This window comes from Drosophila grimshawi, unplaced genomic scaffold (genome assembly GCF_018153295.1).
Source record: "Drosophila grimshawi isolate 15287-2541.00 unplaced genomic scaffold, ASM1815329v1 contig_1377, whole genome shotgun sequence".
Lineage (NCBI taxonomy): Eukaryota > Metazoa > Arthropoda > Insecta > Diptera > Drosophilidae > Drosophila > Drosophila grimshawi.
In genome coordinates, this window is record NW_025062900.1 from 22,450,226 (window position 1) to 22,468,563 (window position 18,338).

At 38.4% G+C, this 18,338-nt stretch overlaps 1 protein-coding gene across 1 annotated transcript in view; it reads left to right on the forward strand.

Moving 5' to 3' along the window:
• Positions 1-18,338, forward strand: part of LOC6566756 (homeobox protein aristaless) — a 40,068-nt gene that overhangs the window by 15,077 nt on the left and 6,653 nt on the right. The window contains exons 3-6 of the mRNA XM_001993196.2: positions 4,713-4,804; positions 4,895-4,996; positions 11,385-11,486; positions 15,499-16,022. Coding sequence (XP_001993232.2) covers positions 4,713-4,804; positions 4,895-4,996; positions 11,385-11,486; positions 15,499-16,022 — 820 coding nt within the window. The remainder of the gene's footprint in view (positions 1-4,712; positions 4,805-4,894; positions 4,997-11,384; positions 11,487-15,498; positions 16,023-18,338) is intronic.

Below are 18,338 nucleotides of genomic sequence, written 5' to 3' on the forward strand. Positions count from 1 at the left end.
CATACTTGGCTATAATACACTTAAAGTCCACTCTAACACTTCTAATGAGCCAACAGACGGAATGTGATCTGAATTATGCACGGCAAAGCGATTGTTTAACTTATACATGCAACACGCATAGTTTGCTCATCTAATTCTCTGTGATAAAACAAAAGGAAGAAATGATTATTAAATTAAAAAGAAATATATTTTTGAAAATATAAGTTTGTCGAATTTGAATTGAAAGTTTAATTATCAAAATTATTGTTTATTGATTATTGTTTTTTGTGAACACATTCAATAATGAAATAACTTAGCACGTTTACTCTACTGTACAATCAAACAAAGATTTGAGCGAATTGCAATTTATTTCAATTATTTAAAGTTTCTCAAAATTTGAGATATTCAAAAACTTACTACCTGATTTCGGAATCAATTAATTATGAAGCTTACAAGATTGTATTTTGTGAAAATATATGAAAACATGTACTTTATAATACAGCTAAATAAAGATCTAAGCTACTTTCCCATTTCCTTAAGTTTTTTTTTCAATACCATTAAATACTTCAGTATCTATATTCCAAGCGTTACTACCTGATTCCCTAAACACAATACCAATACACAAGAACCAAGTTTTCATCAAATTGTCATCGCCTGGCCAAGTATTGTACCTCAAACATGTATATGCATTGGATTTGAAATGTCTAAAGGTATCAACTGCGACACTTTAGACAAATCAAAATAAAAAAGCTCAACATTTGCATGGCTAATTCAATTTAGTTTCGTTTCGTGATTCGTGATTCGTGCTTCGTGATTCTCCGGCACTCGACACCCGGAACGCTTCTCAATTGCTAAACTAATTTAAAAATTCGAGCGCGTGCGACAACGTCGAGAGCTGAGAGCTCAACTTGAAATGGAGACCATGGCACAGGTTGTGGAGGGGGAGGGATGGAGTGGGTTCACCAGAAGTGCTGTTGCCCTATGCATTGGGAATTGGGGAAATCAAGAAAAGATGGCCAAAGTTGAAAAGTCGAAAAGTGTCGCTAGCAATTTGTAAGCCGGCATCGTTGCATGAGAAACTGGGCCAAAACTAATTTACTGCGAAACTATAATAAATGCTAATTTGTCTGAGATTACGCAAGACTACACACAGACACGGAAAAATCGAATGAAAATTGATTTTCAGGCTCAGTGTGTGTGTGTGTGTGTGTGTGTGTGTGTGTGTATCTCACAGATACAACAGATGAACTCAAAGTCAAGCAACATGCCAATCAACTGGCAGACACAGACAGCAAAGTTGCAGACATGTATCTTACGGATACACAGATATAAATACAGATACAGCTGCAGAGCAACAGAATGGGCCAGTGCCAAGGATAGCTGATTGCAAGGACTTTCGACAGCCAGGACCAAAAATCCCATAATGACGGTTTCCCTTGTTATGCCAAATGTTTAAAAATTGAATTATCTCCCATTACCAGCGCAGCTAACGAGCGGGGCGGCAGACATACGTCAGCAGAGAGAGAGAGAGAGACAGAGAGAGAGAGAGAGAGAGAGAGAGACAGAGAAAGGGAGAGAGAAGAGCCAGAGAGTTGAGTAGAAATAGAGAGGTCTTGCTATGCCCTGTACACCGTAAGGGGGTAAGGAGTTTGTATTAAGTTGTATTTTTATTATATTATAATAGAAAATGTATAATAATATTATTATATTGATTAGATTAAAATGAATTAATTTTACTAGTTAAGTTATTAATATTGCAATAAGTAAAGTAAGTGCTGAATGATTTACTTAAGTAACTGGGGAAAAACAAATGACTGATTTGAATTAATTAAACAGGTCTAAGAAAAGATTAAATTGTCATTCATTGAACTAGATAGAAATGTATACATATTTATAAAATACATAATTATCATTGCTTGGAAAGAAGCTTGTTGTGAGACTGCTGTCGTTAGCAACTTACAGGGTGTTTTCGGAGTCATCACTTTCTGTCACAGCATTCTTATGCACCCCTTGTCTGCGTTGGCTTCTATGTGCCCTCTGCTGGGTACTTTTTGAATCAATTTGCCAACAAGGATTTGTTAATCCTGTCTTCCTGACAAGTGCGGTTAGTTGAGTTGTTGTTGTTGTTGCTTCTGTTGCTGTTGCTGCTGTTGTTGCCTGACTGACTGACATTTCCCGTTTGGTCTAGTACGCAGGTCGATGCTTTCAGCATGAAATTCTTATTGGACGAGCGGCCAGTGTGTATAGAGTGAGAAGGAGGCGAGGAGGGTGCTGTGGAGAGTTGAGGCTGGTGAACGCTTTGGGGATTTGGACTGGCAACCTAATTGTGCTAATTGCCGTTGCCGTTTGCTTTTTGGCCTCAAACCAGTAGGCAGTTCATGCCAGATGCAACATGCCACATGTTCAAGGCGTCCATTTGCATTTCAAGCAATTATTGGAAACAAAAAATTTGATTAGCCCGATAAACGAAAACGGAAACGAAACGTTGCGAAAAGTGCACACATTCCGTTGACTCATTGACTCATTTGATTAGCCAGGCACTCTCCGGCCAATACTTTGCACAAAAATCTATATAGAGAGAATGAGATGTCGGCCAACAAATGATGTGCGGCATTAGCCGCCTAGTGGCAAGTGCATCTTGTGCTTTACCGGCACAACATTTTCTAATTATATTCACAATTAAATATTGATAGACGGACACAAGTGCGCAGCTTGCATAGCGACACTTTGATATCAGCAGCAGTTGCAAGAGTTGTCAGCCAAACAACATTAGAGCGCATTAGATGTATTCCCCTGAGGGGGAACAGCAACCAACTACCAACAACCCAACAACCAACGACCAACAACAGTGCGACCTTCAAGCAAATGGCGCAAATGAGCGCCGAGGGCTACTGTTGCTGCTAGCTGCTGGCTGCCTCCTAACAACATTTTCCAGCTAATCGGATTAAGCAACCTCCCAAAAAAAAAAGAAGAAGTACTTGACACAGCGGCAGCGAAGGAGCGGGAACTGTGTGGGTTGGTTGGAGCTTAAGAGCGTCAGCAAGAAGAAATTAAAATTAAATTTTGCAATTTGCTAGCTAATTATTTATTTAAAATCAAATTGAAAATTAATTTTACAACATGGCAAGAGGCCCAAAAAACACAACAACAACAACAGCAACAACAACAATGAAAAGTCCGACAATTTTCGACCTCACTTTTTGGCATTCGTTTTATATTTTGCCTTTTCCTTTGCCGCCTTTCCGGGGTCAAGTGCGGCTGTCAACACGTCGCATGCCCAACTCTTGTTCTCTTCCGCTCTCTCTCTCTTTCTCTTTCTCCCTCTCTTTCTCTCCCTCTCTCTGTCTCTGTCTCGGTATCTGTTTGTGTGTGTTTCTGTCTTTTTCTTACGCTTTCACTCGGCTCAAAAGGCAGTTATAAAATATTTTGTAGCATACAAAATGGCGCTGCTGCTAGAAAATTCAATTAGCCTGCAATTTTGGCAACAGCTGCCTTTCAGCAATAGCCACGTCGTGCCACCGAACAGCTCTGTTTTCCTACTCACTGCCTCATTGAGGGGGGGTCAAGCAAAGACTTGGCCAAACTAATGCAGATATTTTGAGCAACATAGTTAAAATACTCTTTATAACGAATGGTTAATTAATTTTTTTTATTTAAGAAATATTAGCAATGAGTGTGGTGGGAATTCTTGAAAGTATTTTGAGTCGTTGGGGATCAGATACGAACATGAAATAAATTTCAGTATTTGGTTTGAATGCGATACAAGTTAGCATATGTATTTAGTAATGTGTACATAAATGTACTAGTTTTTCGTATAATCTGCTGAATTTTATGCATGAAGTACAAGTTTTCTTTTTTGGCAGCCGAATAATACTGATGTTAATTTGCTGACGTCTAAATTGAAGTTCAGAGTTCGAAATTTGACTAAGCTAATTTTATTTATTTATTTTCTGTTTCATAGAAGTCAACTGAATATTTCACATTAGTTTTAAGTTGACTCAGAAAGGTTGACATGTTTGTCTAGAAGATGATTTAAGGAATTTCGCCAACGCGATTTCAGATCGAAACTCATTTCTATATTTCAAAACTTAAGTTTTTTACATTTGTGATATAATGGTCCGATCCGGTCAGCTCCGAACTATGTACTGCCTGAAATAAAATGTCGGTTATATGCCAAGTTTCAACAAGATAGCAGTGAAACAGAGGGAAAGCATCCATTTAAAGGAATGGGTGTATAAAATCAGGACAAACACGTAGACGGACAGAAGAACATGGCTAATTAGATGCGGCTAGTGATGAAGATGAATATATATATATATGAATAAATATATATATATTTTGATGTGTTCGGAGATGTGTTCTTCAATGCCTTAAAAACATCACAATAAATAATAATAAGATTCTTACTGGTGTCGAAGATGTCTTCTTCAATGTGTTACAAACATAACAACAGAATAATAATACGCTCTACAAGGTAATAAGAAAAACTGCTCATGTTTCATATGCATTGCCTTAATGGCATCGAATAATCGTTAGACTCTAGGCGAACACTAGTGTAACCAGCTTAGTGACGCTTATGCTGACTGGGCTTAAGAACCGACACCAGCGCCGAGCAGAGAGAAGTGGGGAATTGGGCGATGCAACTAGCTCAATTATGCCAGCTAATGCAAACACCTTGGGATAGCTAATGCCTAATGCCTTGACTAACTTTAGCTTTGCTGTTTCCCTTGCAGATACCAGTTACTCGTATCATCCTGCCATACACGATGAGACTTTTGTGCGACGCAAGCAGCGACGAAATCGCACAACTTTCACATTGCAACAGGTAAGCAAACTACTGGCTGAGGAAAAAATGAAATAAAAAGGAAAAACTAAGAGGGAATATTGTACATTTTTAATGTTTTGTTGGCAACAGCTGGAGGAGCTGGAAACGGCATTTGCCCAGACCCATTATCCGGATGTCTTTACACGCGAGGATCTGGCGATGAAAATCAACTTAACGGAGGCGCGAGTCCAGGTGAGTGCCACAACTGACAGCAGTGACTATAACTGTGATTTTCCATCTCTTTTGGGTTGGTCAATCCTTTCGAAATTATGCAAAAATACCAAGAGCTTAAAAAACAAAAAAAAAGGTTAAGTAAAAACCAAATTATAAATGAGAAAAGCAGAAAAAAAAAAAAAAAAAAAATTTTTTTCTCATAAATTGTATCAAATTTCACAAGAATAGCGAACAGGGCAACCCTAGCCCGGTCACGCAGCCTGATCAAAGCTACGCCCAGCAACTCCGCCCGCTCTCCCACTCCTTCTATTAATAATGCATATGCACATCGTATATAAGAAGAGACAGTGACAGAAATAGCGAGAGAGAAAGAGAGAGAGAAAGATTAATGGAGATAGGGAGAAAGAGGTAGCGAGTTGGGGTCATGTACAAACCTAATGCAATAACTGCCTTAAAAATATTCTATATACATTTTGAATGAAGCAAATATGCAAAGTTCTTATAAAAGCCAAAACTCACTGCCAACTTGGCCAGCTCCAGGGCAAATTGTTGCTTGGCTCGTTGCTTGCCTGCCTTACAAAAGAGACGGGCCAGAGCAATACTCGTAATAAATCAAATTTATTTTTCAATATACAGTTAGATGCGAGTTTTATATAGGTTGATAGACAGTTATGAACTTTACTTTGTAGCGGCATTTCGACATCCCATAAAAGAGGATGACTTTATAAAAGCAGCACTGCATGAGAATTGCATAGAAGAGCAAATAATTTCCCTTTCAAGAAAAGTTGCAATTCCGTTGAATACTCGATTGTTATATTGTTATCCAACGAAACTTGTGAATGTACCAAATTTATTGAAGACAAATAATTGGTATGTTATATCCAAATTGAAAAGCACTCCGCATATTATATTAATCTTAGTCGGAAATAAATAAAGTTTTAATTTCATACCAATCTTAACAATGCCTAAGATTGCCAAATGAATATATATATTTAAATTGAAGCACATTAGCTTTTTAGAGCATTTTAATATGCTTGAATTGGATATAATGTTTTTCCATATTAATTTAATTATCAGCAAATTTAGTGTTCATTCCACATATATTGAAATATTCTTATGAAAATCTTAACTTTTTTGAAAAATATTTTTCCCTAACCCCATCAATCGTGAGACTCTCACTACGCAGTAAAGTAATCTGATCATTTCTCATAGTTTCAGTTAGCTTAAATTAAATTTCATTCCCCGCTGATTTATCAATCAATATCATTTATAAGCAAGCTCGGGCACATTAGCTCAACTTCAAAGCACTTTGTCTTTGTCAAGCAGCCAAGGCGGCAATATGTAACCAACCAGTTGCCGTCTAGACAGAGAGAATTAGAGTGGAAGACAGTGAGAGAGAGAGAGAGAGAATAGTGCAGTACTTATCAAAACTCAAGTTGGCTTACTCGCCAGTCGCACGGATACGCATTAAGTAAATGATTTTGCGCCGGATTGAAATGCGGTGCGACAGACGCCGAACATCAAAAATTGACAGTGGAAAAATAAAAGAAGAGAAACATATCAGGTTACAAGTACCCGGCTTTACGAATCCAAGTGAGCGGCAAATAAGTGCGAGGGGTTGGAGAGGAATCAAGCGAAGTACATAATAAATTTTATTATAAAATTTATTTTGGCATTTTCGCAAAATGTGTCAAAATGCGGTCGCTGAAAATGCGCAGATAAAAAGCCACCCTCATCAAAATATTTGGCATTCATTCCATTATCGAAATCCCAGACTAAACCCGGCCCGAAAGCGACTCTCTCTCTCTCAATGTCTCTCTCTGTTTTTCCTCTTTTAACAATTGTTTTTTTCATAGCTTTTTGCCGTATTTTTTTATGGCCTTTCTATATGTTTTGTATGTGTCTGACATTTAAAGACCTGTTTCAGTTGAAAACCTGGACAGAAGTCAGCGAACTGACAGTCGGCTAATTCGGGTGGTTTGGGTGGTTTGGGTGGTTCCGTTGGGCTGTGCTGTTAGGCTGACAAGTGTACACGTGTTTGCGACAAGTGTCCCATTGTTGGACGTTTGACATATAAATTTGTACCAAATTTAATTCAAAGTATCAGGTTACGCCTGGGAACTTTGCGCCATCAACTCGGGGTTGAGGGGCAGTTTGGACAATTTGTTTTTTTTTGTTTGTTTTTTTTTTTTTTTTTCCAGCGCCAGCTAATTGTGCCGGAAATAGACAAGTGCGTCATTGTCATAGCCTAACGCCACCAAAGTGCTTCTAATGCAGTCACCTGTGTGGGTCGCAATCTCACATCTCAGAGATGGGCTACGTGTCTCGTTAACGTTGCATCCTCATTAAGTTTTGTGCTGCATAATTTGCTCAGTTGCAATCTTTTGCGTGGGCAACGTGCCTGAGTGCCAGCCACCCACATCTTGAGCGAGCAAGTGCCTCCGAGTGTGTGGAAGTAGATCCGCTAATTGTCAGCTGCCCCTGCACTAATCCAACCATATTCCGGGCACAGTGTCACAAATTGCCAGTGCTAATGATTACAAGTCTCGCACAGTTCCAATTTGCAAATTTCTTTGACTTAATTTGTGTGCTCAGGTTTCTAGCTTAATCAACCACAATTATTCGCATCAATTTATAAAGTTTGATGTGCAACTACAAATTGATAATGCCAAGTACAGAATTATGTTTTAGATAGTAAACGAAATTGTAAATTATATTAAATATTAATATTAAATTAAATTATTTAAAAATGAAATGCTCAAAGAATATGAAAACGTACTTGTAAAAATATTGTTTCCAAACTTAATCGATTATATATTATCAGAACTATAGGACACACAGTGTCAGCGGATTGAAAAATCTAAATTGACAACTAAAAGAAACATTTTCGAATCATGGATTAACTTTATCTCAGAGACTAAGACTGTTCGTAGCCTTGCCACAGTCAATCTCAATTAGTACTCGAAATAAAAACATTAATATTCATTGAAGAAAATATTTATAAGCTGGTTATCGATGCCACAGCACACTGCGTTTACCCCGTTTCGCATTACAAACGCATATCACATACATAATTCGTTTGGAATTATGTCTGCAGCATGACAATGCCAAGTGCCACACCCACGTGCCGCCCACTATGCGCCAAAAGAAGAGTGGAAAAGGCGACCGCATATAATGCCAATAATTGATAATTTATTATAATCACAGACTATGGGAATTAGGGAGAAACTAGTGGAAGCAACCCGCCAACCACCCAAAGCAACCAAACCACCCAAACCATCCGACCACATCTCAAGACATCGCCCAAAGGGGTTGGCTGTGGCGTACTGTCAAATAATTGCATTTGCTTCAATAATCCTTTAATGCTGATCTAAGTTGATGGCAAGGACTCTCTCACTCAGGACACAGCTCTCTGGACTGCATATGTTCGCCGCCGGCAATATGGGCGATACCGAGGGGTGTTGCTGTTGCGGTAGCCCAATTATTGTTGCTGCTGCCCGGCAGCAAATGTTGCTGGTGTTTTTGTTGCAAAGGGTTCACAAAATGCGTTTGATATTAACACATCTGTTCATTCATTCCACTTGAGCTGCGTCATTATCGTCGCCGCCGTCGTCGTCCTGTGGAGTGCTGACAAAACTGTTTGCGGAAGCTAATGGTGCGCACTTGCCATAATTACCCCCGACCAACCCCATACCCGCAGCCTCTTCCTTTGGGGTGGTGTTGTTTACCTTTGCTTGTTTAGGTTACTCGCTCATTGTTTCCATTTTTGTTGTTGTTGTTCTTGAACAACTTTGTTTGCTTATTTGCTTTCGCTCTTACATCGCAAATCGCTTTTTGTAACTTGTAACCGCAATTTTTTTTATCGCCCAGTTTGCAATTCCCATTCCCATTCCCATTCCCATTGTTTACCGTGTGTCCTGTTCGCATTGTTGAGTCGAAATTATGAGCACTTTGCCGCCTTCGGGCGTTTCTTTTCTCATTTCTGTTTACATTTTTATGTTGTAAATAAATTACGTGAAGTAGAGCTTCTCAGAAGCAATTTTTTCGATAGGGCGAAATGCGTTTGCTTGCCAATAGCGACGTGTGCTGTTCAGCGAATGTGAGAAGTGCAGGCACACAAATACAGTGTTGAAAAGTGTCTTAAATGTGTTATTATAAAACCTATACTCAGAAAAATTAAAAATCGGCATTCTTCGACGTCAAGAGTAGCTAAACTTATTATTCAAAAAGCATATTTGTAAGATATTTGTCTTTTTAAAACCCCAGAAAATTAGAGAAAATATATATATTTTCCAGAGTGATTTTTTAAAAGTGTACAAGAACTCTAACATTAAAGTGTGCAATTTATTACCCTACTCAAACAATATTCATTCACTAATTTTAATTATTATTTTTATATAAATCTTTATCGAAGAAAGCAAATAGTTTTGACGCCACTTAAGATTGCTCGAGCTACACCTAAAAGTATGCGTTCATTTAAATAACTGCAATCGGAATATACTACAGAATTTCATTTCCGAAAATTGGAAACATCATTTAAAAATTATCCCCAAAAAAAAATGCAGAGATGTTGTAGACAAACGAAATCAATTAGCATCGCTGTAAATGAATATGGCAAAAGGCAGAGAGCAACAGAAACTGAAAATTAAACTGAAAGTTAAATAAAAGTTGCCGCCCAATTCTTTGCATACTCTGCAGCTGTAAGCTTCGAGAAGCAATCAAGAAACTAAGCCAAGCGAATTGAATAAATAAGAAACACGTTTTCCGGCCGTTTTGTGAGAAAGATTGCGGGCTTCATTTTTCGTTTAGGTATTGCAATAAAACAAAGCAAAATTGTGCATGAAATTATTATTGGAAGATAAAAAACACACATACATATACAAATACATACATTTATATGATGTAAGTTGAGTTGGGGTTGGTTGGCAAAGTCAAGGCAGACGCACACAATTGTTTTTCATTATTCAATTTTTGTCCTGATGATAATAACGAGAGCACAGCCATACACTGTCTGTCTCGCTCACGCCAGGCTATACCTGTCCCACTCATACCGAGCCCCTGAAGGGAGACGCTGCACTTCGAAAAAGTTTACCCAACCATATTTTATTGGTAATGTGCTTATGGCATAAATATTGTATTAAGTAACTGGTGGGCGTCACCACCAACCAAAAAAAAAAAAGAGGAAAAAAGAGAAACCCCCGCATTAAGTCCAGGGAAGTCTGTGCTAGCAGGGGGTGGATGGGTGGTTGTCTTTCGGGGGTTGGATTGTGCGCAATTTATTGTTAGCTGGAGCCTGGCAGAGCCACTTGAGCATGGGTTTGGGGTAGTGTTTGTTTAAGTGGGTGTGTGTGTGTGTGTGTGTGTATTGTGTCTGGGATATTGCCAACATGGCGGCTAAGCCAGTGGAGCAGCAGAGCCAGCGGGTACAGAGTGTGCGAGAGAGGGAGAGAGAGAGAGAGAGAGTGTGTGTAAGAGTGCAAAGAGAGCGGAGAAAGTTGCCTCGAGGCGCAAAATGTTGAAATTGTTTTATGTTGCGTTATGATTACAACAATGCGAACTTTTGCACAATGTCTAATTTGAATTTTGATTAGGAAATTTACTTATACACACACACACACACACACACACAGCCACACGAAGAGTGCAAGAGAGGGAGATAGATATAGAAGATGGCGCCCCCTGACGTTAGAAATCCCATTAGGGGGCGCTCTAAGCATGGAATCAGCGTAACCGGAACTAAAAGCAACACAGCAGCAGCAGCAGCAGCAACAACAACAAATGCTACCAAAAAGGAAACACGCGCGCATAAGCAAGCAGGCAAAAAGGATGCCAAGGATGCCAAGAGGAGAGAGGAGAGAGCAGTGGGGTTGGGGGTGGTGTGGGGGAGGCTACGACGGCTACGAAGGATGCCTGGGCATTGTCTTGATTGAAGCTCATTAGTGAAGATGCTGCTCTGGCATGTGTGTGTGTGTGTGTATGGGTTGTGTGTGTGTGTGTATGTGGATGATTGTGCATGTGCCCCCTTGCCATCGTTTGCAGCCTCTTACCAATTTAGGCGCTGATTACAGGCCAAATTTGTTTTGTGTGCCTGCGCAAAATTGAAAATCAGATTTTGTTTGTTTATGTCTTAGAAGACACAATGAAAATCAATGGGATGTGGAGTGGGTGGCGGGTGAAGCAAACAACAAATTGTTAAAGTTTCTGAGGTGGAAAATTTCGTTTATTTTCTTATATAAGTGTGTCTGTATGCGTGTGAGTGTGTGATGAAAGTTTTTCAATTTTCAATTGGCTGGCAGCCAAGTCGGGGGCGCAACTTTCGCCCACAGCATAAATAACAGCACTCAGGCGTACAAAAGCAATTTTCTAACTTCTGCATCCTCTCTGCGTTATCCTTTGTCATTCACAGGTCTGGTTCCAGAATCGACGCGCCAAATGGCGCAAGGCGGAGCGACTCAAGGATGAGCAACGTAAGCGAGAGAATGGCGAAAGCAGCAGCTCATTGGATAAGGTAAGCCGGGGTTGGACACAAAAACACTTTAAAAACTATTTTTTCAACCGAATGGAATTAGTTAGTTTGGGTGAATCTAGCTCAACATTGCTCAACTGCAGTCTAACCTAACAACATCTTCCTTTAATCAAGAAGGAAATCAGTTGGAAAAAAATATTATAATAATAATAACTAGCTCATGTTCAAGAGCGTACACGATGAGGGCTGGGTAATCAATCAGACATCAGGTATAATTTACGTTAACAATTCGAAAATCCCCAAAATAAATTTAATTATTTGGATATGATGTTTATATGGTGGTAAACAAAAAAAAACATTTTTTTCTCTAATTTTCTTACATTAAAATTGGAAAGTAAATCAAAAATATTTCTATATAAGCAATCAGAAAGTCTTTGAAATAATCCAACATAAATATAAATACATAAAAACATAAAAAATCATATATAGCTTATATAAGATATCTAAGATAACAGCTTGAAATACTTCACTTTAATTTTAAGTTGGATTTGAATAGTTAAAAACTATTTTTATATGTAATGTTCTTTCTGGAAAGTAGTAGTGAATTATAAATACATTCTCCGAGTTTAGAAATTGTTAGGTAATTGACATCTTCTTGAATTTGTAATATGTTCTTCATTAAGAATTAAGATTAATATATGGGAATACCGACTGAACACCCTCGAAACTATGTTATATATCTATATATATATATATATAAATATATTACAAAATAAATAGTATAGTTCACAATATAAATTACCCTTTATTCATTGTAAAATAACAGTTGCATAAATAATTTATTGAGCCGACATTCAATTCAGAAATTAACAATATATTTAGCTCCCTTCTGTGAACGATATTTGTATTCAGTGACTACAATCTGGAACAACTGTTGTATTATTAATAAATTGTATAGTATTCGTAGATGCTATATAAGTGCCCACATTTACAGCTTAAAATCAGTTGGTTGATCGAGCTTAACAAGTTTAAATAGAATGAAGTTCCTTCTTGTCTTCGCTTGCTTGACCCTTTATGTGGCACAGACTCAGGCTCAGTTTGTCACCAATTGCCGTGGTGCTGCTTCCGGTATGTGATTGGAAAAAACTTTCTCATCTGAAAAAAGAATGCTGCAACTCTTGTGCTATTATTCTACAGCTGCCCAGATAGGTTGCGATTCCGGCAGAGATGAAGGACATGCCTTTCGTCCCAGCTGCCTTCAACATGCAAATGGGCGTATGTGGTGGTACGATCGCCGTGCTAGGCTCTGCAGGAGAATGCCATATCGCGGATGTGGTGGCAACGGAAATCGCTTTTGCACTCCACAGACTTGCCGCAAACGATGTGGTGGGGCTATCGAACGATGAATATAATTGAAAGGAAATATTAAAAATGTATAATGAAATTTTAAGCTGATCTGAATTGAAAATGTTATGAGTAAAGTGTAAAAATTGGAGTGCTACGCCCACTAGGAGGCTAGGAAATCGATATAATCGATATTCGCAAATCGATAAGGCCATACATCTTCCACAATTTGAAGGCTAAAGTCACCAAATTTGGGTGGAGGTGGTTGGCGATGTCCCAGAAAGATCGGTATATGCCACGTCCATCTCCGCCACCCCCACGTCCATGTCTATATCTTCCGCAGTTTTTAGCCGCCTTTAAAAACCGATAGCAAATTTGAATGGCCACGCCCACACCTGCGCCTATAATCGCCAAGGTCGATATTTCGGAAAGTGTACATCAATAAGTCCGCCTATCTCCCACAATTTTAAGCATAGAGTGACCAAACTTGGAAGCTGACTTGCTGGTAACCTCCTCCAAGAATCGTCAAATAAATTTTCAGACCACGCCCACACCCGCCGCCCCCGGGAACTTCGATCCTAGAAATCTGAAATTCGCATATCTTCCACAATTTGTGGGCTAGAGTCACTAAATTTTAAAAGTATGTTACTGGTAACTCCCCTAAGAGATCGATAAACAATTGGATGGCCACGCCCACTCCGCCTCCCTAAACCGATACACCTGTTAGTGTATAAGATCATTTCAAATTTAAAAGGTATATTGCTAGTAGCATCCTTCCAAAATCCGGGGAAAAAATGTTGGACCATGCCACGCCCACTCCCGCCCTCAACATTTTCAAAAGCTTATCTCCCGTAATTTAAGAGCTAAACTTATCAAACTTCGAAGAAACGTTACTAGCTTTTATCTATCGCAATTTGAAAGGCAAACTTGGACAGTATTTCTTAGCAATACCCTCCCTGGTCTTTGCTACTTGTTATCTGCTGGACTAACTTATGGTATCAAAGTATTTCGCAGTCGGTTATGCCCGACTGCAACGTTTTAATTGTAGTCGATGGGAATCACTTGCAAGGACTTAGTATAACTTGGTATTGCTTGGATTAAAAAGTGTAAACATATTGAAGAAATTTGAAAATGCTTATAAGACCCTTGTTCCATTTTTATCAATTTGAAAAAATATTCGAAAATCATAAGAAATATATACATAATAGTAAATTTAATATATATATATTTAATTTCTTTAAGCAATCAGAAAGTCTTTGAAATAATCCAACATAAATATGTATGCATGGATACATATAATAATGAATAATTTTTCATATTTACGCTTCTAAGATAACACCTTGAAATATTTTCTCCATTATTCTATTTAATCTTGGTTTGAATAGTTAAAACCTATTTTTTTATGTAATGTCCATTCTGGCAAGTAGTAAATACATTCTCCGAGTTTAGAAATTCTTAGGTAATTGAAATATTCTTGAACTTGTAATATGTTCTTCATTAAGAATTAAGAATGATGAGACAAATATATGGGAATACCGACTGAACACCCTCGAAACTATGTTATATATCTATATATATATATATATAAATATATTATGTACAAAATAAATAGTATAGTTCACAATATAAATTACCCTTTATTCATTGTAAAATAATAGTTGCATAAATAATTTATTGAGCCGACATTCAATTCAGAAATGAACAATACTTTATATTTAGGTCCCTTCTGTGAACGATATTTGTATATCGTTGCTGTATTATTAATAAATTGTATAGTATTCGTAGATGCTATATAAGTACCCACATTTACAGCTTAAAATCAGTTGAAGGTTGATCGAGTTTAACAAGTTTAAATAGCATAAATTTCCTTCTTGTCTTCGCTTGCTTGACCCTTTATATGGCACAGACTCAGGCACAGTTTGTCACCAATTACCGTGGTGCTGCTTCCGGTATGTGATTGGAAAAAACTTTCTCATCTGAAAAAAGAATGCTGCAACTCTTGTGTTATTATTCATCAGCTGCCCAGATAGGTTGCGATTCTGGCAGAGATGAAGGACATGCCTTTCTTCGCGGATGCCTTCAACATGCAAATAGGCACATGTGGTGGCACGATCGCCGTGCTAGGCTCTGCAGGAGAATGCCATATCGCGGATGTGGTGGCAACGGAAATCGCTTTTGCACTCCACAGACTTGCCGCAAACGATGTGGTGGGGGTATTGAATGATGAATACAATTGAAAGGAAATATTAAAAATGAATAATGAAATATTGAGCTGATCTGAATTGAAAATGTTATTTGAATTGTAGTCGATGGGTATCACTTGCAAGGGTTTAGTATAACTATGAGTTAATGTATTGGCCGCTGATATTCAATCTGAAAAATAAGACTTAAATTCTGTTGAGAAAGTTTTTAGTTCGATTGTAAACCATTTCATTAATTTTAATTCATGAAATGGGAGTTGGATTAACAAGTATCAACATATTTTAGGCATTTGAAAATGCTTATAAGACCTTTGTTTCTGTTCTGTTAATTTAAAATTTAATTTATTAAAAAAATATATATAACTTTATTTATATAAATTTTAAATAAATCTTTTAATCTTGTTTCTAGTAGCCAATTAGGCAGCAACGTTTTGAACCAAATAGTCACTTAGCCATTGTTTAAATTTCGTTAATAGCTTAAAATTGAAATGATTACTTCTCTTTTGCAGCTGCATGACTCACGCGAATCCTCGCCAGACATCACAGGCGAGATCGACGATGATATGGATGAGCTGCCGCCGCGTCAGCGTTCCCATAGTCCTTTAACAAATGGGCCCCTGGAGCAGCAGCATTCACGCAGTCCCACTGGTGGCCATCATCTGGACTCCAGCGATAATGAACGACCGCTGTCCTCCACACAGCTGACCGCCACACCGCACTCCGCCTCCCAATCGCTGGGTTCCATCAGCGCCGGCTCTCCCTCGCCGGGCATGCGCGAGCATACGCCAATGGCTGGCGGATTGGGCCCCAGCAGCCCCTCAAACTCACGCAACACGGACTCACCCATCGAGGTGGGTGGCCCCATGTCGCTGACCACCGGCTCTCGTATGGCTGCCTCGTCCAACAACTCGGCGTCATCGACACCAACGCCAACAACGCCGCACGCAGCACAGATGCAACATTCAGCTGCTGCCGCAGCCTTTGGTAGTCACATTTTTGGCAGTTTTGGTGCCGGCAGCGTTGCCAACGATAGGTAAGTTGTAAGATCTCTATTATTAATAGTATTTTAAAATTAGGCGCCAATGGAGACAAAATTTAAAAGATAAATATTTAAATTTGTCAACCCATTAATTACACAGAGCTGTTAAATAACAAAATGTGTGCCGTGTTTTTCGACCAGTTCAGCAATATCATTTGATCGATCATAATTAATTTCCATTATTAAATCGAGGTTTTCTTTGAGTTGTAATTCATAATTTGTTGCATTTAAAATACAATTATTACCGAATAGACTGAATATTAATAGGCTGAAATATAGAAATATATATATTATTTTATAGTGATATAGTAGTATATTCCATTCAAAATATAAAATAATTAATTTATTATTTTAATTGAGTTCTTTCACTTTTGGCTTCCGATTTTAGACACTCAATTAAAACAAAAAATGCTGTCAAATTTCACGATGTTTAACTTAGGATCTGTTGGGTCTATTTAGTTGGTGAGAAATTCTTATTCTCAGTGCAAGGTTATGCATAATCGAATTACTTGTACAACTAGTTGAAGGGCTATCCATAACATCGGTACACAAATAGCTACTTCTATAACTACTTATGTGCAACCCCTGATGCGTGCACCACCCCTCTGTAAACCAGCGCGATTAAAACTCAACGATCTGCTAATTGCCTGCGTGTCATTAAGCCTCCACTTACAAGGGCATTAGGCAACAACAAACAATACATTTATGGCAAGTGTCGCATTTTGTCGTCAATTTGACAATAACAATGCCACCGAGCACAGAAACAACTGGCAGCAAAAAAGGAAAGAAAAAAAAAATACATAAAGAGAAGAGAGTAAACGGCAAACAGAACAAATACCACCCCCCGAAAAACAATTTTCCAAGCAAATATTTACAAATCCGTGCAGGATACGGGGAGTGAGGAGGTGGCTGAGTTTTTCTGTGCAGTACAAATGTCAAATGTCACCCCTAAAGTATTTTTTGGCGACGATGACTAAATTAGCAATTGATTACGAGCAAGCAAAGGAAAAGTGGAGAAATTGTCTGGTTGTGGGAGTTAGGTGTATTATTATAGCCAGACAAACGACCACAATGAGAGCAGTAATGATATTAGATGGGTGGCATGTGGATGGATGTGGATTCGGTTGATGGCGCGACTTGCGACTCTTGCCAAGGAGACGCCTGAGAGTCCTGTGACTCCTGCGGTGGCCGGGTGTGCGGCACGGGCTATTGAACAGGCGTGCGCAGCGGAAGACGTTTCAGTTAATGTTTTGGATGAAAAACGTTTAAATTCCATTGGCGCACTTCCGGTCAGCGGATGTCGTGTGCGCCAGCGGAAACATTAAGAGTGCCCCCCAAGTCCTCGCCCAGTCCCACATAGTCTCAACAGTTCTGGCCAGATCTAATGATGCTGCATTGATATGACCGACACGTGCTAACGATGCCAGCTTCTAATCACCAACGGAACAACAGCGCCTGAATAATCCAAGCATTGTTTTCAACAGCTAGATTCTAATTCAGCTAATAAATAAATTAGATGGTGGCTCGGAATGAGCAATGAGTTTTACTGGCATTTAGCTATATTCTAAAAGATCATTATTTATTATAATAACTGTGGTTAGCATAGTCTCAGCAATATAATTGTGTGTGTTGGAAAGTATAATTGGATACTGCTTTGAAGCCCATTCTTTGAATATAAAATAGGTTGTGTTGTGTATTTTTAATTTTAGATTAAAATAAATATTCGTAAATCAGAAACTAGAACTCAAAACAAAAATTATATCAATATGTTATTATTATAATATTATATGTATATGATTAAATTATTGCTAATCAACATTTATTCTTTCTCATCTGAAATGTTGTTCAAAATAAATTAAAAGTTCTCTTTTAATTTTTTGCCAAGTTTCTATCTACTTTCTATGTAAAGATTTAAATCGCAATTTAATTGCTCACTTTAAAATAATTTGGCGTTTTTCCTATATAAATCTTATAAATCTAAACATAACTAAAAATACCGATTACGCTCATAAAAAGCAACTTGAAAATTTAATTGCGCGTGAATGAGGGTGTTTCGTGCTTTGTAATGCTGCAATGTAACCATATGCCACACCCGGCAAAAGGCGGCTGCTGTTTTTTTTTTTTTTTTGCGGATTGGGGGGAGGGTGTATCGGTTAGCAGTGGGCGGTCTCATCAGCCGGCTAAAGGGCGACGGGCGGCCGCAACTCTCCTTCAGCTCACATGTCAACGCGCCCAGACAACAGCAAACAACAACAACAACAATCAAGAGTCACACCACAATAAAAAGAAAAGAAGGAAAAATACATACAT